At 42.5% G+C, this 24475-nt stretch overlaps 1 protein-coding gene across 1 annotated transcript in view; it reads right to left on the bottom strand.

The window, feature by feature from the left end:
* The window catches only part of LOC306977133 (FRAS1-related extracellular matrix protein 2-like), a 222201-nt gene that overhangs the window by 113193 nt on the left and 84533 nt on the right, over positions 1-24475 (bottom strand). The window contains exon 3 of the mRNA XM_079575315.1: positions 14925-15071. Within this exon, the coding sequence (XP_079431441.1) occupies positions 14925-15071 (147 nt within the window). The remainder of the gene's footprint in view (positions 1-14924; positions 15072-24475) is intronic.

Genomic DNA, 24475 nt, shown 5'->3' with positions numbered 1-24475 from the left:
GCCCATAAATACATGAATAACGGAGAATGCTAACTTCATGCTACATGTTAGCATCGGGCTAATGCTAACGGTTAGCTAGCGCTTGCTACAACTGCTGTTTTTTCACTTCTACTGAACAATCTGCTGTGAGAAAATATCCAAATGGGCCCGATTTACATTTGACTTCATTTCTGTGTGATAAATAAGTTCATATTCCACCAGAAAATGGCTAAAAAGAGGGAAAATTGTGTTGTATTTTCCCCCTCGGCGAAGCCACGCCCCCTTCTATGACGAGATGCCGTCTGTATCTATAGAGATCCAACAGCTGCCCCCACAACCCAGCAACGGACAAGTGGAAGAAAATGGATGATTGATCACTTGCCTTATGTCGTAGCTCAAAATCGCAGATCACAGTGAGACATGAGACAAAGATTGGACCCCGCCTTGAACCCAGTACTTTGTCTCCAGTTCAGCCTTACCCAAATCTAAAAGCTTCTGGGCTGGTAGCCTGGAATAAAGCCAGACTGACTTTGGAATTGTGGTAATAGGAGGCATCTTCCAAATCGAGACTGGAGGCGGGGCTAACGATCGCAGTTTGAACGAGAGCGAACCAATCAAACACAAAGCACTTGGCGTTCACGTCCTCCGCCATGATGGTTTTTATCCACACGGGCAGTCGAAAGTCCTCAGAGAAGCTTCTGCTGTGGCTTTAAGGACAAGTCCAGCTCATTTAAAACAGGAGAAAGGGCACTGGTTAAAGATCACAGTGTCGCGGCCGCCATCTTCACTGTTTTGGTTGCAGGTGGAGCACCCTTTTGGGGGTTATCCTAGACAGCAAACTTAGCTGGAAGCCTCATATCGACCACATCAAAGGTAAAGTTAGTAAAAATATTGGTGTCCTATATAAGGTTAAACACACGTTGGATGAGGCTTCATTACAGCTTTTATACTCAGCCTTAAAGGGACTATAAGGAGTTTAAAAATGTTAAAATTAAGTATTTTCCTCCCCCTACATGTTCCAGCCATGTCCTAATGTGTAAAATGAGCCCAGACCTGTTCACCACAACTGCCTCTAAAATCCTGTACGGTCACTCAAAAAGGTGTCACTTCGGCCCGAATTGCCGTCATGCACGAGCTTAATATAGAAGGTGCAGTTACACATATGGCCTGAGGTGGCAGTAGTGAGTATAAAATGGCGAACTTGCTTCCAGCCCCTTTAATAGTTCCTTATATAACATACTGTATTGAAGTGTGGGGAAATGCATGCACCAGTTATAAAGAAAGGTTGTTCTTACTCCAGAAGAAAGCTATAAGAATTGTGACTCTCAAAGGTCCACGAGACCACAGCAAACTGTTAATAAAATTACAGACCTTGAAATTTAATGAATTGGTCAAATTTAAAATACTACAAATTATGTGGAGAGTGAAAAATAAGTTGGTGCCAATACATATTCAAAACAAATTTGTGTTAATCACAGATAGTAACAACAGAAGAAAGGGCAATTTCTGGGTTCCATTTTCACACACTTCACAAAAACAAAAGGGGTTTCTTGTAAAAGGGATCACTTTATGGAATTCTTTGGACATTGTTCAAAAATCATGTAACACAATCACTCAATTCAATAAAATGTATTAAAAAAAAGTACTTGGAAAATACGAAGTCAACGAAACATAAGAACCAATGCTTGACAAATTTGAAACAGTCGCTGATTTAGATATAAAGTATTATTGTACCTTGAAATAGGCTAAAACAAATCAAAAACAGGTGAGCCATCTGTTCAGAGCCAGCTCAGATTTTGGAGAAAAAAAGAAAAGGGGCATGAAATTTATAAGACAATGTCTTCCTCATGCTCCTATTCAGCATTGAATACTTTGCTGTTGCTGTTGTTGTTGTTATTATTGTGTCTGTAATAATAATAATAATAAAAAATTTGAACTGAACTGAACTGGAGCACTGGTGGCGGAAGATGACGCACTGTTAACTCCCGGACGGACACGCTTCAAAAATGTGAGAAAAAAGTTAAGATCACTTTAGTTGCAGATTAGACGCTCACAACGATCAGGATGAATCTCGGAACATTCCTCTTTGCAAAACTGCTGCAGTTCAGCAAGACTCCCTGGTTCACTTACTTTTTCCTCCCTGTCCTGTGGATGTTTACATGTTCTGGCCAATATACAGGCCCGCCTTATCCAACGGGCTAGCAGGGGCTGGAGCCCAGGGGCCTACTATTGTCAAGGGCCTATCAGAATTAAAGAAAAAAGGAAAAAGAAAAGATGATTCGTCGATTTCCATGTCAATCACTTCACTTCACGCTGTGTACCTGGAGTAGGCCCGCCCTTCTTGGCCCAGAGGGCCTATCAGATATAATCGAATTCCATAATATTGTAATTTGTTTGTTTTACCTGTCAATCACATACTGCAGCGTCAACTGACCAATTGGCTAGAATTTGTCATCGCATCGCATTGATTCTATGACAAATTCTAACCAATCCAAGCGCATAGAAAGACGTAACTTATGTACGTAACGCATCTATTCACTTTCACACTTCTTGATGGCGACTCGTAGCGAGGGACAGAAATGTCAGGGAAGGAAAAGTTTGAGAGCGGTGCACAGAAAAGAAAGACGCAAAAGGAGAAGGAGCGTCGTGATAAAGACCTGATGAGCCATATGCCGAAGCTATCGGGCTTTTTAAAATCAACACCCAGAGGTGGAACCAGCGCCGCGGACGCAGGCACCTCCACAAGCCTCGGCGAACTGGCACCCGCAGCCGCTGCAGCCAGCGCCCCTGACACGGGAGGCGCAGGCCGCGCAGCTGACAGCGAGAGCAAAGAGGAGACTGTTGGCTCTCAATCCGGTGAGGAGGAGCTGCTAGAGGAGGTGCCACTGCCTTCCCCGTAGAGCCAACCCAGCCTTCAACCAGTAGCTATGCAGCTGCCATTTCACCGCTACGCCCAGACGAGTCGGGGGGGGGAGAGCGCGGACCAGTTAGGAGCAGAGAAGGAAAAAGACGCCGCTGAAGCAGACATTCCTCCCGCAGCAGGAGGAGGAGTGGAAGAGGACTCGAACATTGTGGAGCATTTTAACTCAGACCCTGTTCGATGGCTGGGGAGCGGTCCTTTTCAAAGCTTTCATTGGTAAAATCTCGCCTGAGGTCAGGGATGCACCAAGAGAGACTTAGCCATCTTTCACTGATGTCACTTGAAAATGACATCGTTCGTGACTTGGACTTTACGGACATAATTAAAGACTTCTCAGCCAGAAAGTCAAGAAAAAGACCTTTTTAAGATATAGCTATGCTCATTTTTATTATTTCTGCCATATTTTTGAAGCATGTTTTCTGTTTGCAAGAGACAGTCTGTTTTAGTTGAGTTGTAGTTTTTTTTTTTATTTGCATTAAAGATAGAGATTTTGATACACATTGCAAGATGTCATTTAACATTTATTTTTGACACATGTAGGAGTTGCAGGTTGGGGTTTTTATGGGATTTAGGGTTAGGGTTTGCGCTGAGGGGGGGCCTACAATTCTGTTCAAGCCCCGGGGCCTATGGGTAGGTTAAGGCGGGCCTGCCAATATAAACATGATCAAATGTAAATGTTCGGGTGGGATTAATTCAAAGAGACACTGTGTATTCATTCCTATGATTTTGATGAAGACCAGACCACATTTTATGACCAATAGTTGGATTGGATAATTGCGTGGTCGTAACCTTCCTTCAAGCCTCCTGGAAACACTTTGCAGCTTTAGATCCGTGTGAAAATCCCCCCTCCTGCTTGTTTACCTACGGCAGCCTGGGAGGGACACGCCGCAGTCCGCTCTGTCCCCGCGGCCTCCTGCGGCGCTGCAGTCGGAGGCAGCAGAAAGACAAACCACTTTCCTTTTCATTTGCGGCCCTCTACAGGAGTCCAGCACTGTTGTTAGACCCATAGGGCGTGTGTAGGCTCTCGCTAACAGCAGGGGGCAGTGGAGGCCGGCGGGGGCGATGGAGATGGGATTTTCTTCCTTTGGTGATCTCTTCAGTGGAAAAGAAAGAGTTTTGTGTGTGTTGTTCATGTTGATACAATGTGCTCTAAAAATAACGTGGGTTTGGAAAGTACAATTTCTTCCAAACGTTTCTCAAGTAAATGTACGGCTCACAGAAAACATCGATTTTCACGCAGTGGTCGATGTTGAGATTTGTAGTTCGTTTTTCTCCCAGTCAGAGAAATAAAAGGTTTTTCAGCCTGTTTTCTCAAAATGAGGTTTTCTTTACACACTTGCAACAACATCTCCATTTTAGTAACTCCTACAGACTCAAACATTTCCAGGCTTGGATTTAACAATATTATATATATTTTTTTTTAATATCTAGCCTGATTTATTGAGCTTTGAACCCCCAACAAAGGGTTCTTATATATTTTTTTCCACTTACATTCATACACTACAAAAAGTAAATATCAAGCATTGGCTTAAATGACTGGAATTGAGGAAATGTATCGTGTTTTGAGCGGTTTTCACTCATTTAGACACTTTTCCTGATCGGACCAAGTTTACTTTGCTTGTTTGAGGACATTTCAGACCAGTTCTAGGGTAAATCTCGCTTGAAATAAGAAAGTAAAATTGCCAGTGAGATAAGACCAATTTTCTTACCCCATTGGCAAAGAAAATGACCTGAAATAAGGATGAAATGTATCGAAACGAGTCAGAAACATCTCAGAACAAGTGAAATAATCCAGGACAAATGCCCTAGAACTTAACTAGTCAAAACAACTAAAATTTGGATTATTATGCTCAAATTGAGATGTTTATACTGATCTAGTTCAATACTTTTTGCAGTGTAAACGTTTTTCTCAAATTTATATCAGTAATGCACAACAGTTTGTAAATATTCCAGATCTAAAAGAAGGTGAAACTGAACAATATTTCAATATTATTTTAAATCCATCCATCCATTTTCTTCCGCTTTATCCGGGGCCTGGTACAGAGATGTCCAGACTTCCCGATCCACACACACCTCCTCCAGCTGTTCTGACCCCGAGGCGACACCAGGCCAGCTCGGAGACACAGTCCCACCAGCGTGTCCTGGGTCTTCCACGAGGCCTTGTCCCAATAAGACATGCCCGGACCACCTCCAGAAGAGGCGACCAGGAGGTATCCGGAACAGATGCTCTCGCCACCTCAGTGCTCCTTTCGACGTGAAGGAGCAGCGACTCTACTCTGAGCTCCTCCCGGATAACTGAGCTCCTCACCCGATCTCGAAGGGTGCGCCCAGCAGTTTAACATTTACAACTTAGCTCCTGATATAGTGCTTTTTAAGTCTTGTTTTGTCACAATTTGCTTAAGAACTAGTTAGTTACAATTTATGTTTAATTAGAACATCTGTCAAGGTCAAGATGATTTAATGTGGCCCTTTGAGCAGCATGAATTCCTAAGCATGTAAAAAATTCAGCCCCCACGTTGGGTCGAGGGCCGCATATACTGTAAAGGACTGTGGCCTCATAAATAACATCATCTTACACTTATTGTGCTTCATCAGCCTGTGTCACATGTTTCTCAAAGTGCTACATGAAGTTATTATTCACTCACTCCACATGCAATGGCAGTAAGTTACTATTGTAGCCACAGCCGCCCTACCTCGTGGCTGTAATATGCTGTTTATATCCTGATGTCTTATTGTGTCGGTGCCCTCTGCTGGACACGGGTGGAATTCTTGAAAAAAATTTAAGCTGCCCCCTAGTGGCTGGAGTGAGCAAACTGGCTATTTCTTTAAAGGAGCTAGATGCAAGTTAGTCATTTTATACTCACTACTGCCACCTCAGGTCTTATGCGTAACTGCAGCTTCTATATTAAGCTTGTGCATGACGGCACTTCAGAACCGAATTAACAACTTTCTGAGTGACAGTGCAGGATTTTAGAGGCAGTTGTGGTGAACAGGTCTGAGCTCATTCTACACATTAGGACATGGCTGGAACATGTAGGGGGAGGAAAATACTTAATTTGAACATGTTTAAACTCTGTATAGTCCCTTTAAAAATCCATAACTCCACACAGGAATGGGCTACAGACTTACTTTATTTTTAACAGGCTCAAGAATTCATGCTCCTCAAAGGGCCACATTAAATAATTGCTACTTGCCATGAGAGCTGAATTTCGACCCACGACCCAAACGAGTTCAAGGTCGGGGTCAAATTTATTTATCAGAGTTCGACACCCCTGAAATATATATATCGTGTTGAAATGGTTTGGTTAAATATCACACTAATATTGTTAACACGATACTGCACAGCCGTATGACCAGTTATTTCAAAATCATTATGCCCTAAAACTAAGCAGCTTCTACTTGGATTCTGACCTGTTTAAGCTGATTATAAAAGTGGGATTATGGGATAATTGCTTGAACAAAGTTTGTTTTTGTGCGGACATGAATAGCCCTCTGATGTGCTGAGAAGAGACTGTGCCTTCAAAACCGAGAGAGGAGAATGTGCTAACTTTATCTTCCCACACAACGGCGCACAGACGGGAGCAGATCTGAGGGCTCCTGCCGAGGGGCCCCGCAGGTGGCCCCAGTGTGAAATTACAGACGGGACAAGCAGAGAAGATTTCCCTTATTCCCAACAGTTTTCAGTGTGTTTTTCGCACCGAGGTCCGGTCTTTGAAGTTGACTGGTGTCGTATATTAATGTGGCTTTATCCCACAAACTTTTGGTTTCGATTCAAGTCCCTGAAGACCCCGGACTTTCGCACTTTCCTCTGAGCCGTCTGCGCGCTCAGCATGACAATGGGGGGGCGCAGAAAGGGGAGAAAGTTTACTCACATTCAGGAAAACATCTCAAACTATCAAACTAAACTAATAGATACGGATACATGGGAGACATATATGGGTTTTGTTCGTCTGTGCATTCAAACATGTTTCTATGGCCGGATCTGAGGCGAAAACATCGAAATCAGACAAAGATCTGGGACTGAAAACCAAACAGAAAGTCTGTGCAGCTGCAGGTGTGAAAGAGCTTTTTTCCATTTGAGATACGGAGTGTTTCAGGGTGACAGTGGGGTCGGCTGCAGATGCAGATTGACGGCCATCGCTCTGTCAGTCTGCAGACAGAAAATGTCTTTCCCCAAAGAGGAGAAAATGACTCGTCTACTCTCCTTCTGCATCAGCGATGTTTCATTGTACACGTCATACAGCATATACAACAGTCTGTGGACTTTGTCAAAAGAAGAGGAGGGGAGATGATGAAGGTGCATTACAATGCTTCGGTAACGCTTTATATTAAGGAGTGCTCGTTAAGTACTAATAAGGTACTAGTATGCATTAATAATATGCTTGTAAATAACACACTGCTTATTATACTTTTATCTGTTAACATTATAGGCCATTATTATACGGCTCTTCACAACGTAAGTAGAAGCTCCATTGATTTGAATGGGATTTCCCAACGTTCTACCGGTCATTATTGTAGAAAGGCCCAACCAGGGACATGAGCTGCGAACTAGCACTAGCTACAAGCTCTTCATGCATCGCATCAGCTGCAAATATTAATTGTAACTATGTTGATTGTATCGTCCCTGATAAAAAAATAAAAAATATATATAATAAATAAATAAATAAAATGTTCTGATAAAGGACCTCTGAAAAAAAAAAATGACCGCTGCCAATGGCAACGGAGTTCGTGCTTTCATATCACTCCGTACCTACGTAGTAGCGACACTATCTCTTAGCGTGACTTTCAACTTACCCAGAGATTCACCACCATTCCTCCAACTGCGCCTTCAACTAAGTAGCTAGGCTAGCTACTAGCCTTGCTGCTTCTAGCCTAGCAAAACGTTGCCAGGCAACGCGCAAACTTTTGGGAACTATTTGTCGCGGAAGTAATTAAATAAATCACCACCGTTTTTCCACACTGTTCAGTCACGCACGTCAACGGCCAAAGATGCTGTTAGCATTTGGCCTCTCCTAATGTATAGCTCCAAATGGGGGTGTAGTTGGACGCTACCACGCTCTTCTTCAGGCAGGTACGCATTAACTCATCTAAGCTCAGGTAAGAACATATCTCAGTATGAAAAAATGGTGGCCTGTTCCTTTAAGAAAAAATGTGCTTGCTCCATTAAGAGGTTTTATCTGATCTAAGACATGAGCAAATCTAGTCAGACTTTACATTCAGTCTCTTAATTCAGTAAATGTATGTAACTTCTTCCTTAAGAGGTTTATTCTTTTTCAGATTAAATAGTTTCTCATGGATTCCACTCTGCTTGTACGGTTATTTGTGCAAAATGACATGACAAAACAGACAGAAAAAAGATTCTCTATTTTAAAAAGCAGATCTGATTTTAACCTTTACGTCAGAAAAGCAGATTTGGTCACAAACATCAAATCTAAAACCCACCCAAACACGGCGAGAACTCGAGTTAACCCCTGGTTGTGAGGCGGAATAGCCAACGCTCCTCCCCCGACTGAAGCGTGGACCCAGAGCTGAGTGCGGCGGAGTGCGGTGCGCTGGCCTCAGATCAGTGAGCAGCAGCAGCAGATGGAGAAGAGCTTTTGGCCGGCGGAAAGTGATTCTCTCTCCGCTCGCTGTGTGACTTTGACAAACTGCTGCTATTTTCCAGAGTGAAGGAGCTCTCCTGCGCCGCTGGAGGACGGCATAATGTCATCCCGTTTCCCGAAGCCGACACCGAGTTATTGTGCTTCCAAAACGCCGGTCGGGGATTCACACACGACTGGGCTTCATCACAGCGTCAAGAAGCGGGTTTGTTTTTCTGATGAGACTGAAAACGGTTTCACTGAATCTGTCAACGTTATAACAGAATTGTTCCTCAACAAACCAGTAGCACAGTCATTAAACATTGTTATTCTCAGGCTTTATGGGGAGAATCTGATGTTGACAAAAGCGCCATAGAGCAACTTGTCAGATCATTGTGTCACTGGTGAAGACATCTGACAATTACTGCCTCATCAAACAAAGTAAAGGTCACACGCTCTAATATTTGGTTGAAGCGCCTTTTGCTTTGACTATAAATTCATGTCCCAAAGATTCTCAATGGGATTAAGACCTGGACTCTGTGGCAGCCGATCCATCCATCCATCCATCCATCCATCCATCCATCCATCCATCCATCCAATTTCTTCGGTTTTATCCAGGACCGGGTCACAGTCTGAGCAGAGATGCCCAGACTTCCCTATCCTTCTTCTTCTGGAAAGATCCTGAGGAGGCTCCAGATCAGAGATGAAGTCCCTCCGGCGTGTCCTGGGTCTTCCCTGCCTCCTCCCATTGGGACGCACCTGGAACACCTCCCGAGGAAGTCCACCAGGAGGCATCCGAAACCGATGCCCGAGACACCTCAGCTGGCTCCTCTCAAAAGAGATTGTTGTGGACTTTTGAAGAGCGCGGGTCCAGCATGCTCCTCTAACAATCAATGGTGCTGCAGTGGAGAGCACATCACAGAGAAGCTCTCCTGGACCATGCACACTACATCACTGGTCAAGAAAAGTCATCAGCGTCTCTACTAAGCTAAAAAGAGCCAGAGTCCCAGCCTCCGTTATGTGTAACTTCTACAGAGGGACTATAGAGAGCATCCTGAGCAGCTCCATCACTGTGAGGTTCTTCTACAGAGGGACTATAGAGAGCATCCTGACCGGCTCCATCACTGTGTGGTTCTTCTACAGAGGGACTATAGAGAGCATCCTGACCAGCTCCATCACTGTGGTTCTTCTACAGAGGGACTATAGAGAGCATCCTGACCAGCTCCATCACTGTGGTTCTTCTACAGAGGGACTATAGAGAGCATGCTGACCATCACTGTGTGGTTCTTCTACAGAGGGACTATAGAGAGCATGCTGACCATCACTGTGTGGTTCTTCTACAGAGGGACTATAGAGAGCATCCTGACCAGCTCCATCACTGTGTCCTCCATGGCATCGTGAGAGCAGCAGAGAAGATCTGTGGAGCCCCTCTCCCCTCTATTAAGGACATGTACTCCACCATCGCCAAAAGTGTATTTATTTCAACATTTATTAACAGAAATTACTGTTTTTGCCAATGGAAGACAAACAATTTTTCTCAAATTTGACCCTTAGTCTCATTTCAATCGTTAATCTTATTTCACAACAGTCTAAACTTACTCATAATTACCATAAATTGTCTTTAAGAGGATTTTACAACAATGTCAAGCACATAATGTATCACTATCTTACACTTTGTTGGTTAGAAAACACCATATTGATGGAAAACAGGAGGAGATTTTTAGGTGTTGCAAAGAATGGCCACCGGTGAAGATCCAAAGATTACTCAAAGAAGCGCTAGCGGCTCAAAACACAACTCCAGGTCTGTTTTTGAACATGATGAAAAAGTTCCGAAAACGTCTTGTCCCTTTAATTCAAGCACCTTTTCTCTTATCTGGAGATCGTTTTACTCTCTCCTTCTGAAGCTCATCCCCGTTTGCTGCACGAACCGGCCTCCGTAATTATAGACCGTTCTTATCCAAACAAAGCCCGCTTTCTTCTGAGCCGGGTGCATCCCGAGTTCACATACTGTCGGCGTGATCCAGCCCACTCCTTAAGGAAACCACGGCAACGCATCACGACACGCAGGAGCGTTTACCGTCACATCGTCCCCGTGTTTAGAGGATTTAGTAGCCATTCCAAAGTTAAGTACAGCCATTTGTATGATATATTGTGCTTCTAAAACTATGGAGCACTCACTTTTGTGATAAATAAATGTATTTTCTGGAGGTATTTTTCAAACCTGGAAGACACAACGCTTCGGTTCAGTTAACTCCGCCCCCTCTCTCCGCTCATGCAACTTTTGTAGTAGTAGAAATATAAATAAGTTACTTCCCGATGCATTTATAAGGGGTTGACATCTGCAACACAGCTTCATAAATGGCTAACACACAAGCTAACACACACATGCTAATACACACTCTAACACACACACACCATCACACACACGCGCTAACACACAAGCTAACACAAGCGCTAACACACACAGGCTAACACACAAGCTAACACACACACGCTAATACATACGCTAACACTCAAGCTAACACACACATGCTAATACACACGCTAACACACACACACACACCATCACACACACGCGCTAACACACAAGTTACCACACAAGCTAACACACGCTAAGACACAAGCTAACACACAAGCTAACGCATAAGCTAACACACAAGCTAACACACACACGCTAGTACACAAGCTAACACACACACGCTAAGACAAAAGCTAACACACAAGCTAACACATAAGCTAACACACAAGCTAACACACACACTAACACACACACGTGAATACACACACGCTAACTCACACGCTAACAAACAAGCTAACACACAAGCTAAAACACACGCTAACACACACATGCTAATACACAAGCTAAAACACACACTAACACACACATGTGAATACACACACGCTAACTCACACGCTAACAAACAAGCTAACACACAAGCTAAAACACACGCTAACACACACATGCTAATACACAAGCTAAAACACACGCTAACACACAAACGCTAATACACAAGCTACCACACAAGCTAACACACACGCTAACACACAAGCTAACACACACAATAACATACACACACAAACACACGCACACAAATACACACACACAAACGCTAGAACACAGGCTAACACACACACACAAACACAAGCGCTAAAACACAAGCTAACAAACACGCTAACACACGCGCTAACACACACGCTCTGGTCCATCAGGTGTTTACATTTTGGGACTCCAACCAACTATGCGCTGGTTATAAAAGTTAATCCACTTTGATTCTGGCGAAGGTTGACCAAACATCCATCAGAGACGGTCACAGAAAAACACTATTTTGGTGAAAGTCGCCGAATCCCGGAAAGAAATTCCAACTTCTGGCAAGTGGCCTCTTCTTTGGCAGGTTGAATAAAGTCCTCGTAGCCAAACACGCTTTTCTCCGTGACATCATCGTTAGGTAAGAAAAAAGAACAGGCGTGTCCAGAGTAGGTTAGAAAGAGCTCCATCTTCACAGCTTTCAGTGCAAACATGACGTCTGTTCAGAAGCTCAGGGGGTGCGTTTGTTTTGTCCACAGGGGCAGCGCTGACCTGACCTCGAGCACTTCCTTTTTTTCCCTCCTTCATTTCTTTCTTACAACACAAATAAGACGGATAAGACGGATTCAGGATTCAGGATTCAGGAGGATTGCTGAGAACCGTGTGAATGAAGCCAAAAAACACTCTGGGGGTGTTTGTGATAAGGAAATAGCAAAACAACACGGCTAAAAGCTCCAAAAAGTGGATCCTGCATGATATAGCCCCTTTAATGCCACAAACCGAGTCTGTGGCAGTGAAAGGTCAGAGCTGATCTGCATATTTCCCCCCGGAGAGGTTTCATTAGTGCAACGTGTAACGGCACAACGTCACGCCCCCGGGCTGCCGTAATGATCTGACCCCTGACCCCTCAGCCTTTTTAAAGACCGGGGGAAAGCGTTGTTCGTGAAGAGAGAGGCAGAATTCCTCCGACTGCCCGTGTTTTTTTTTTTTTATATATTTGCATGAGCGCGAGCAGTTAAATGTCTGGGCAAACAGAAGGGCAGGCAGACAAACTGTTAGAGACCTTAGTGATGCAGGAACTGTGTTTGCTGAAGACACCGGCCTCAAAACCTATTATTTCCACAGGTTTTGGGACATTTTGTTTTCTTAAAAAGTCAACGCTCACCTTGAGAGCGCCTCGTCTTCACAAATGATGTTTTATTCAACTGTTTCTCCAAAGATTTAAGTGGGAAATTGTAAAATCCAAGGCCGTTTCCTCAAAAAAGATTTCCATTAATGTTGTATGTAACTGAGTGTTTTTCCCTTTTCAGTATCAAAATGATGTAAATGCAAATAGACTATTGCCTTTTTAACCACACTGAGGTGGAACAGGAGGAACAGCCCAGAGGAACGAGAAAACTCACCCAATTAGAAATGGATTTGGTGATTAGAAGGGAATAAAAATAGCTGCAAACAGATGAAGAGATTTCAAGGGTGCAGCTCGAGGAGTTTAATGTGGGGAGGAAGGACAACTTTCTAAACACCCTTTTTAGGAAATTAAAAATGAAACGCAATTTCAAAGTTCGAGTTGTGTTTGTTTGTTTGTTTGTTGGCTGCACTAAAAAGGAGCAAACAAAGCGATATTTTGGTTCCTTAAATGTCTCAAAATCTGTGGTGCACTGGGAAAAGTACCATCTTAGATACATGGATTGAAATGTGCTTGAATGAAAACAGCTAATGCAGGTTCAGACTGTCTTGAAAAAAGATTGCCAATGGAACAAACATTATGTCGAAATTTACTTTTAAAGCAGTATTAAGTAACTCTTGCCACTAGAGGCCATAAGCGCAACTGCAGGTGTCGTAGCAAGTTGCAATTTTTTAACTTATTAATTGTCTTGGAGAGTAAATACTACGCTGACAGGAAAGGCGAAGGGACAGAGGGATACTGTACATCCAATTATACAATGGAGATTATTTGGCTGTAAATACTGTTTAAAGTGACGCTCGCCCGCAGTTAGCTTTGCCCGTTAGCCTGTTAGCTTCTTCTTCGTGATTCTATTAGTGTGTATTGGTTGCTCAGGTCCGGTGGCAGGCAAGTTGCAAACATGGTTTTCTGGCCAGAGACACCAGGGGGAGATGAAAGACCCTCCAATCATCCCATAAACACTTGTATTACCCCTCCCCGAGACTAGGAAAAGATTTATTAAGGTAAACACGTTACTTAGTACTGCTTTAAGTCATTTTTTACTGATAAGTCAGCATTTTCTCATATAGATCACTACAAACATGTTCTGCACGCAATTCCTGCATTAGATTGACACTACTTTACTTTTCAAAACGGATAAAAAGGATTTTAAATCATCTACCTCATTTAACACATTGAGGCCGTGCTGTTTTGGGGATTTAGCTGTAGAGCACCAACAATCCAGACTGTTTTTCATGGTATTTGTAGCACCACAGTGTATTCTGTGTTATAGTAATGGACACATTATATGGCTCGTTTGAAAGGTGAGACTCTAAGCTCTCCGTAGGTGAAAACAGATTAATTCTACATTGCCTCGGTTCCTGAGAAAACTAAGCTAAACACAATTTTGATCAAAATCACAGATTTTCTGGTAGAAACGGAGGTAACAGAGGTTTTATGCAACACTGTCCTTTCTGATTAACTCCTCCTCCTCTCTGGACGGACACTAACGTAATGTGAAGAGGCAAATACCTAAATATATATGTTTCAAGTCAATTTTCAAGCACAACATTGTTGACACGTTTTGAAACACTGCATGTAATCGATCTCTTTTATGCCGTGTGCATTTAAACAGCCTGGTTCTCGGATTGAAGACTTTAACAGGATGTTTCTCAGCCGTCCTTGGACCGATTTTAACCATTTAAAAACTCAGAGAAATGTTTTAATCTCAGCTGTTTCGATCTTTCCATGTGAAGCTGCTCTGCTTTATCAAACACACTCCAGAGAGAGAGAGAGAAATGTCGGCTTTACAGCGACACCACGCCCACTCGGATAAATAAAAAAAGAAAAGAAACGCAATAATATTTATAAAATGTCCAGATAATGAAATTTCACCAGTTTTTGATCGTCGTTTATTTCACTTCAGTTCATCACAGAGCTGCCAAAACCACACATAAGGTGTATTAGAGAGTCTAGTTTCGTAAAGAAAAAAACAACAACAATGTGTTAAGATGGTAAATTTTCCAGTGGACTTAAAAAGTAATCTCATTCCTGCCAACACTACCTAAATATCTTTTTCAAATGTGAACTGTCATTTTCATGATGTTTCCCATATTGAGCTATGGCTAATTTTCTGGATGGACATTTTGGTGGTCACGGCCCATTGCATATAACACGTTAATATCACTGTTATATTGAAATGTCTCTGTCACAAGTTTCCTTTCAGTAAATGAGTTAAATGGATGGAAGTGGACTCACTGACGAAGGACGTCTCTCCGAGGTAACCCCTGCGCTTCAGCACCACCTCCAGGTACTTGGTCTCCTCGTCCACCACGTAATGCGGCTGCTCCAGGGAGATCCAGGCCCAGTGCAGACGGAACTGCTGCTTCCTCAGTCTGTTCCCTCCTGCAACAGAACAGAAACAACAGCACATTAAAGGTCAGCACACACTACACAACTTTTCTTTATATAGAATGGGGGGTCCACACTACACGACTGGATTCAGTGCGATTATAGAACATCTGGGGGTTCACACTTAACCACTGAGAATCGTAAGAGCGACACACGACACGATTCTGACAAACAGCTGATGTTTTATAACACAGCGCGTCTGTCGTCTCTACGGCTTCCAAAACTGACCCCAAATCCGCAAAGACAGGTCTGTGTTTGTGAGCATGGGACAACGTGTGCGGGTCCCGATTGGTCAACGGTGTAAACAATGTCACAACACCGCAGCGCTAGCTTACTGCTACTACGAAGCCTTCGACTTGGCTATAGTTCGGTCAAATGGAGATAAAAGTCGGCCAACGGAAGAAACGGGACGTAGTTCTGTGGATTTAATAAGAAAAGGAGACGGACCTCAGCCTCGAGACAGCGGAGAAAGCGGAGAGGCTAGCCGTTAGCGGCGAGGTGAAGCTGAAGTGCCGCTAAACTCTGTTCGTGGTTGAAACAAGGCCGTGGGAACCCAGGGTGCTGAGGGCGCTGCAGCACCCCCTGGTGGATAGTTTGTTTGTGCGGGCAATATTAACCCCTTAACTCCCACCTGAACCGAGCACATTTTCTCCAGCTTTACCCCAATCCAAAAGCTTCTGGAAAAAAGGTGTGAAAATAGCGACAAAACTGAGACGAAAACAATGATGGAAATGTGAGAAAAAAGTGAGAAAACATTGACAGAAAAGTGACGAAAAAATAACAAAAAAATGACAAAAAAATGACAAAAAAATGACAAAAAAAATTCAAAAAAATGACAAAAAAATGTCAAAAAAAGACAAAAAAAATGACCAAAAAAAATGACAAAAAAGAACAAAAAATGACAAAAAAATGACAAAAAAATGACAAAAAAATGAGTTGAATACCCTAAAAAAAAAGATGGAAAAAAATCTGATGACGTGAGGAAAAAGATCCATTTAGATGAGTTTTGTAGGTCTCAGCTTTCAAATGAGGCGTTACACTGGCCTACAGGATTTGGGTAAAGCTGAACTGGAGAAAATGCTCTCGGTTCAGGCGGGAGTTAAGAGGTTAATAAATAGGATTTATGCACAGGAAAAGTATTTTGGAGCAAAATCGGGCATAAAAGTCGTGTAGTGTGAGCTGACCTTAAGGCAACTTTACAGGGATCAATAGCATTTTCCAACAGATAAAATATAACGTAAGTGATAAAAGCTGTGTGTTTGAAATCATTAATCACTGACCTAACGAACTATATGTTTTTGCAACTCCTGTTTCTCATAGACGAGTCATTTCCCTTCACTTTCCCCTCTTGGATTTTTGGAGGCGGGTGTGAGGCTCGCTCTCCAAAGCAGCCCCGACCTAATTGCTTCTTTTCTAATTAAGATAAAAAGGTGTCTATTTCCTGCCCGGGCTGGTTTTTTCCTCGCCTTTTTTGAAGTCGGATTCAAAGCTAAGTCAGACTCCTGAGGGCACCGCTGTGAACATTTGACCACAAAGAGCATCAAAAAGCGCACTTTCTCACAAGAACAAGTCTCAAAGTGGGCCGGCACCTGAAAAGGATTTTGTAGACTTTGTGTTTTCAAATTGAATCCGCGCGACCTGCGGTACATTTCAATGCGCGGGAAAAGACGCATTAAAATGGATAACTGAAGGGGAATAGCAACGCGCTGACAGCAATTGAGCACATGGCAACATTCAAAGTGCTTCATAGTTACATAACATTACAAGACGGCAGATAAAATCCATCCATAAAACATCTATATCATCATTTATGAATTACACTGAAAGCAGAGAGTCCAGATGAATTACTTTCAGTGTCAGATACACGGGTGAAAAGAGCCTGGATTTGAAGATTGTCAGAGGTGAGGCCTGTCTCACATTTTCAGGACACGGTTCCAGATTTTAATCGTGCAGCCTCCTCGTGTTTAGTCCTGACTCTGGGATCAGCGGGAGAGCAGTCCCTGAGGAGTCTAATCCAAGATACAAATGCAATAGCGCCAATGGAACAAAATAATCAGAATTAAGAGAATAACTACTACTAGAGGTTTAATCTCGTCAAAGACCAGACCAAATCTGCTCACACCTTAGATTTAATCTCTTAATTCAAGCAGATTTATGTAATTTCTTCCTTAAAACGATTATTGTTTGTCCAGTGCACTTCTTTCAAATGCCATTGACAGTATTTCTTTCCTTTTTTCCTCCCATTTAACTCTAATAATGTTAAAAGCACTCTCTGATTTGTGTTATAATGTTTCTCAAAATCATCTTAAGGGCCAGAGGTTCTGTGCTGAAGGGCCGGATTTGGCCCCCAGGCCTGACGTTGCCTACCCCTGCCCTACATGTTTCAACAATGTCCTAATGTGTAGAATGAGCTCAGACCTGTTCACCACAAACTGCCTCTAAAATCCTGCACTGTCACTAAAAAGGTGTTGATTCGGGTCTGAAGTGCCGTCATGCACGAGCTTAATATAGAAGCTGCAGTTACGCGTATGGCCTGAGGTGGCGGTATTGAGTATAAAATGGCTAACTTGCATCTAGCCCCTTTAAGCCTATGGGTCTCACAGGTCAAACTAAAAACGTTATTAACCCATCGTGAGCTAAACAATGTTCGCGTCTCGAGAGAGAAAGAGCTACAGCGTCCGCGTGAACGTGAAACAAAACCAATGCACTGGGCTTCACCCCCCACGCCCCCACAACCCCTCTCCCGACCACGGAGTCAATCTGGTTGGAGGAAAATGTGTGTCTTCACCCACTTAAACGCGCTAAGTCTGGAGTGGGAAGATCACAAAGTTATGCTATCGTCTGCATTTTGAGACACAAGCTCGGGCCCTTTGAGTTTCCAGGAAAGCGCTTTATAAAATATGCATCATCATCAATCGTGTCGGGAATCAAACCCGCGACGGTGGAGCAGGTGGTAGAGCGGGTCGTCTCATGATCAGAAGGTCGGGGGTTCAAATCCCAGCTCCTGCAGGAGGAGACTGACCCAATATGTGTGAGTGGCTGGTTGCAGATGTGAGCAGCCTCGCTTCTGTCAGTCTGCCCCAGGGGAAACTGTGGCTACAAATGTTGCTCACCACCATCTGCATGGAGTGAATGAAGCCCCTCCCTTTCATGTGAAGTGACTTGTGTCATATGAAAAGCGCTATACACATAAGATTCCCTGTGATGGCCTTGTGTTACCGGCTCACCAGCGAGTCAGCTGAAGTAGAACTCACTAAACGGGGTTATTTTAGTGCTGTCACGAGAAGCCTCCGCTCAGACTGCTGCCTCCCTGACCCGGCTCCAGATAAAGAGGAAGAAAATGAATGGATGTTTAAGTTCAAATAAGGTTCATGTAACAGTAATGCTGTTAATGCTACTCCATTTGGTGCTACTCGTTCTCACCTGGAGTCAGATCAGCAGTGTTTAAGTATAGCAGCTCCATGTAAGCACTACCACACTACAATGACTTATTATGACAACCCCAGGACCTGAGCCTCATTACGCCCTTGTGGCGAGAGCAAAGTCCCTCAGACGATTCCGCACCTGCTCCTTCACTCGGCAGGAGTCAGCGGAGCGTGGGAACAAAGGGAGGGCATCAGGTTTAATGCGTGACATGGTTGTTCCGGTCGATGAAGCCGTCACACAGGCTTCCTCTCTCCGGCACACATTGACCACAGTGACACATTAAAGGCGCGTTATTCACAGACTGAGCTCCACAGTTCATGCTAAGTGCCGGGTTTTGATTGAAACACAGTCAGTTCCGTTAGATTTGGTTCAGCGTTCCTTCACAGGGCGCCTCAGGTCAGCCCGTTTCATTCTGACTTAATTCTGGCGAGTTCCATTCATTTCACCCACGTTCAGGCCACTGCACTTCCACTCCTTTCAAATGCAGAGCCCGCTTTGGGAAAATGCTTTACGCCAACTCGCCAGAATTTGTTCTTCATAAATAAATGCTGTTAATATAAACTATTGAGATAGAAAAACACAAAGGTGAGACGCTGCAGGTCAATTTTTCACACTGTAAAAAAACGGCAGCAATAAACACGAAGCTTAAAGGCCCTATACCTGAATGAAAGCGGAACTAAATTAAAAAGTTAGTTGTGGCCCAAACTCATTCATAACTTCTTTTTCAAAAATGCTAGAAAATTAGCCTGAAAGTAAAAAAAAAAAAAAAGTTTTATAATTTGGTCCACACCAATTTTCCCACAAACGTTGGAGTTTACAATATAAAAAAAGGAGGAAAAAATACATTTCATTCCATTTCTAGAAGTAAAATCAGGTATAGCTTCTTTAAAGGGACTATACAGTACATGTTCCAGCCATGAAAAAAGCTGTGAAAATAGCAACAAAACTGAGAGGAAAACAATGATGGAAATGTGACAAAAAAGTGAGAAAACATTGACAAAAAAGTGACGAAAAATGGATGAAAAAGTGGCAAAAATGTCACAAGAAATTGACAAAAAAATTACGAAAAAATGAGAAAAAATGTGACCAAAAAATGAGAAAAATGTGACAAAAAAATACAAAAATGTGACAAAAAAATAAAATAAAAATACAAAAATGTGACAAAAAAAATAAAAAATAAAAAGTGCTAAAAATTGGACAAAAAAATGACAAAAATTGGACAAAATTTTTTACAAAAATGTGACAAAAAATTATTAAAAAAAACGACAAAAAAGTTACAAAAATGAGTTGAACACCCAACAAAAAAATGATGGAAAAAAAATCTGATGACGTGAGGAAAAAGATCCTCTCAGTTCAGGCGGGAGTTAAGAGGTTAAGGCCTGTCTTGCACGAACATATCCACTTTGATTTTGATTAGGACATGCCTGAAGAAAATACACACTACAAAACGTAAATATCAAGCATTGGCATAAATGACTTGAGTTGGGAAAATGTATCTTGTTTTCTTGTTTTCACTCATTTAGACTTTTTTTTCCCCCTGATCTGACCAAGACTACTTAGTTTGAGGACATTTCCGACTGGTTCTAAAGTAATGTCGCTTGAAATAAGAAAGTAAAACTTCCAAAATTACCTGAAACGAAGACAAAATGTGTTGAAACGAGTCAGAAACATCCCAGAACAAGTGGAATGATCTCAATGATGTCAAATGCCCAACTAAATCTTAACTCGTCACAACAACTCAAATTGGGATTATTATACTCAAATTGAAACGTTTAAACTAGTGAATTACTTTTGCAGTGCAGGCCGATCGACAGCTTAAAGGAACAGGCCACCATTTTTCCACACTGAGATATGTTCTTACCTGAGCTTAGACGAGTTGATTCGTACCTGTCTGGTCTTTGTGCGAGCGCTCAGTCAAGCAAAACGACCAAAGATGTTGCTAGCATTTGGCCTCTCCCAGTGTATTCCTATGGCTCCAAACGGGGGTCGAGCTGTAAGCTACCACGCTCTTCCACGGGCACAAAGACCAGACAGGTACAACTCGTCTAAGCTCAGGTAAGAACATATGTCAGCACGGAAAAACTGTGGCCTGTTCCTTTAAAGCACTGCTTGTAACATCACATGCAAAAGAACTGAATTAAAAATAATATGCAAAGCTTTCCCCAATCTGTTAAACAATTATTGAAAATACTGATTAGAGGAGTTTACCTCCTCCAAAACTTGCAACACCAAATCAATGGGAAAAGTGATACCAAACAAAACTCTGCAAAAGTGTCTGAATGGTCACTTTTATTCAGTGAAATCTAATGGAAACTCCATTGTTCAAAACATTTCAGACAAAAAGACTCGAAATACAAGAAATAATATATATATATATTTTTTTTAATGAGACAATCTGAATGTTTTTGAAGAAGACCTCTAATGGAAACTGCTCAGTGTGTGTGAATGGGTTTGTATTTATTTATTTATTTATTTTAATCTTTTTTTTTTATCATCTCTTTTAGTGCCTTGAACCTGTCATTTTAATTTGTTGAAAATTGCCAATTTGTAAATCGTTGTTTAAGAAAAAACAAACAGTTGATTTGTTTCAGTGCGTTACCGCGGCAACACAACTGCCCTCTGCTGCTGTCGTGTGAAGCCGACGGCTGTGATTTAGTTCAACTGAGACTCAAAACAGGTAAGAAAGTGTGATTAAGTTGTTTCATCATGTTTTAGAGGGTCGTTTAACACGTTTATAAGGATTTGTTTTCATTATTGTTGGCTTTAATAATGATGAAGTTGAAGTTAGAATCTCTGAGGAGCCAGCAGCTAATCGGCAGCTAGCAGCTAATCGGCAGCCAGCAGCTAATTGGCAGTTAGCAGCTAATCAGCAGCTAGCAGCTAATCGGCAGTTAGCAGCTAATCGACAGTTAGCAGCTAATCAGCAGCTAGCAGCTAATCGGCAGTTAGCAGCTAATCGGCAGCCAGCAGCTAATCGGCAGCAAGCAGCTAATCGGCAGTTAGCATCTAATCGGCAGTTAGCAGCTAATCGGCAGTTAGCAGCTAATCGGCAGCAAGCAGCTAATCGGCAGCTAGCAGCTAATCGGCAGCTAGCAGCTAATCGGCAGTTAGCATCTAATCGGCAGCAAGCAGCTAATCGGCAGCTAGCAGCTAATCGGCAGTTAGCAGCTAATCGGCAGTTAGCAGCTAATTGGCAGCTAGCAGCTAATCGGCAGCTAGCAGCTAATCGGCAGTTAGCAGCTAATTGGCAGTTAGCAGCTAATTGGCAGCTAGCAGCTAATCGGCAGCTAGCAGCTAATCGGCAGTTAGCAGCTAATCGGCAGCTAGCAGCTAATCGGCAGCTAGCAGCTAATCGGCAGTTAGCAGCTAATTGGCAGTTAGCAGCTAATTGGCAGCTAGCAGCTAATCGGCAGCTAGCAGCTAATCGGCAGTTAGCAGCTAATCGGCAGCTAGCAGCTAATCGGCAGTTAGCAGCTAATTGGCAGCTAGCAGCTAATCGGCAGCTAGCAGCTAATTGGAAGTTAGCAGCTAATCGGCAGTTAGCAGCTAATCGGCAGTTAGCAGCTAATCGGCAGTTAGCTCAAAAGGAGAGATTTAACTGTTTCTGTACCAGCGGAAATATGTGAAAGTCACATTTATGTGGCAACGATTAAAGACTCATCTTTTCAAACTGGCTTTTAATACTGAGAACGCACTAAATTATATCTAGGGTGAATAAAATGAGTGTTTTTCTTTCTGTGAAGCACTTTGAACTTCCTGGTGTCGTTGTAAAGTGCTACACAAATACATTTTGATTGATTTATGGTCAGTCTACACACATATATTTCATATCAAAAGGAAAGTTGTTTATCTCATCTTGTGTTTTGGTGACAGTTTCAATGTCAGCTTTAGCTATAGATACAAACGGCTTCTCTGGAATCGCTCATATATGGTCATGTTTCAAAACAGTTAAGGGGGAAAAACAATTTGGAGAAAAATCAAAACTTTCTCTAATTATTCAGAAACTACTTTAAGAAATGCTGAATTGTGAATATAGTTTTCTATTAAATAAAGAAACAAAGACATGTGGGGAGGAGCAAAGTGGTTCAACAGCCCATAAATACATAAATAACAGAGAATGAAAACATGAGGCTACATGTTAGCATCGTGCTACTGCTAACGCTAGCTAGTGCTTGCTATGACTGACGTTTCTTTACTTCTACTGAACAATCTGCTGTGAGAAAATATCCATATGGACTCGAGTAACACTTGACTTTATTTATGTGAGAAATAAGTTCATGTTTCGCCCCGTTCTATGACGCGATGCCGTCTGTATCTGTATTTGACAGGGGAGCAAAAGCCGCGGCTCATACATGTAAACGATCAGTGTAAATCTCATTGTTTTCTCTGTTGTTTCTGCTCAGGCCTGTTTGTAAAGATGTTCAGAGCGTTTGTGAACGAGCGTCTGGCTGCGGCGGCTGGACAGATACGTGCGCTGTTTGAAAGGACGAGGGCGGAGTGCGAGGAGGAACTGCGCCGGTCCGAAGAAGAGAACCGGAGGAAAGGCCGGCTCCTGGACCGGATGCTGAGCCCGAGAGTCGTCCTGGTCAGAGCGAGGGTCCAGACGCCCCAGACGAGGATCAAAGAGGAGCCAGAGGAGGAAGAGCAGCAGCAAGTGTAGGTTCCAACACTTTCAAACACGGCTAATGCTGAGCTCACACTACACCAGGGGAAGGCAACATCAGGCCCCGGGGCCAAAACCGGCCCAGCATCATCAAACTCTGGCCCTAGAGATGATTTTGAGGAATATTAAGACCCAAATCAGAGCTCAAACGCCTGTTAAAATACATAGAAATGTGGAAAATACTGTCAATTCCTTCAAATGTCTAAGCAGAGCAAACTTTAAGGTCATAATCTTAAAAGAATAATCATTGCAAAGGAAGAAATGACTTGAATCTACTTGAATTTAGAGATTAAATCTAAAGTTTGAGAAGATTTGGTCAGGCCTTAGAGCAGATAAAACCTATTCTTGCCAATGGAACAAGTGCAGGTTTTTTCTTAATTTAGTTTATTTTGTATAATTTCAAGTGAAAAATAAATATCTTTTACAGTAAAAGTTAATTTGTCTGATTTCCAGTGGGATTTTTATTTGTTCCATTGGCAATAGCATTTTTTTTTTAATTCAAAAAATAGTTCAAACCATATCATTAGTTCAAACCGACTCTCATTTAACATAAAAAAAACTTTATTCAAGCAATTTTAAGTAATTTATCTAATTTCAAATGGACATTTTTCCAGTATATATGATGTACAACACTGGCATATGTAGAAAGTGATGCTTTACTTGGAAGGTCCGGCCCTTGGTCTTTTAACGATGAAGAAAACCGGCCCTCCACCGAGCAAACTTGCCAACCCCTGTTCTACACTGTGTAATGTGGGCGATAAACGTGAGAAGCGCGGGGGATTTTACCGGACCAGAAGTGGACACATGGAAAGCAGTGGCCAATATCAGAGCGGAAAACACTGTAGCTCCTCCCATTTCATTTCTCTTTAATGGATAAGGACGGCATCGTGTCATAGAAGGGGGCGTGGCTTCGCCAAGGGGGAAAATAGACTCTTTTGGGAAACACAATTTTCCTCTTTTTTTTGCCATTTTCAGGAGGAATATGAACTTATTTACCACACATAAATAAAGTCAAGCGTAAATCGGGCCCATATGGATACTTTCTCACAGCAGATTGTTCAGTGGAAGTGCATCATGATAGCATTCTCCATTTTTTTTTATGTATTTATGGGCTGTTGAACCACTTTGCTCCTCTCCATGTCTGTCTCCATGTGTGTCTTTGTAAATAAAACACAACATAAAAAACTCTTGAAAACAACAATCAATATTACTGAAACTCAACAGAGAGTTACTGAACCTATTTATTTCTCAGACTCATTAGCCAAAAATGCCGCACCTACTGCTAAAAAAGTAACATTTACTAAAGTCA

This window comes from Gobius niger, assembly GCF_951799975.1.
Source record: "Gobius niger genome assembly, chromosome: 1".
NCBI lineage: Eukaryota > Metazoa > Chordata > Actinopteri > Gobiiformes > Gobiidae > Gobius > Gobius niger.
This window is presented reverse-complemented; position numbering and strand designations above follow the sequence as displayed.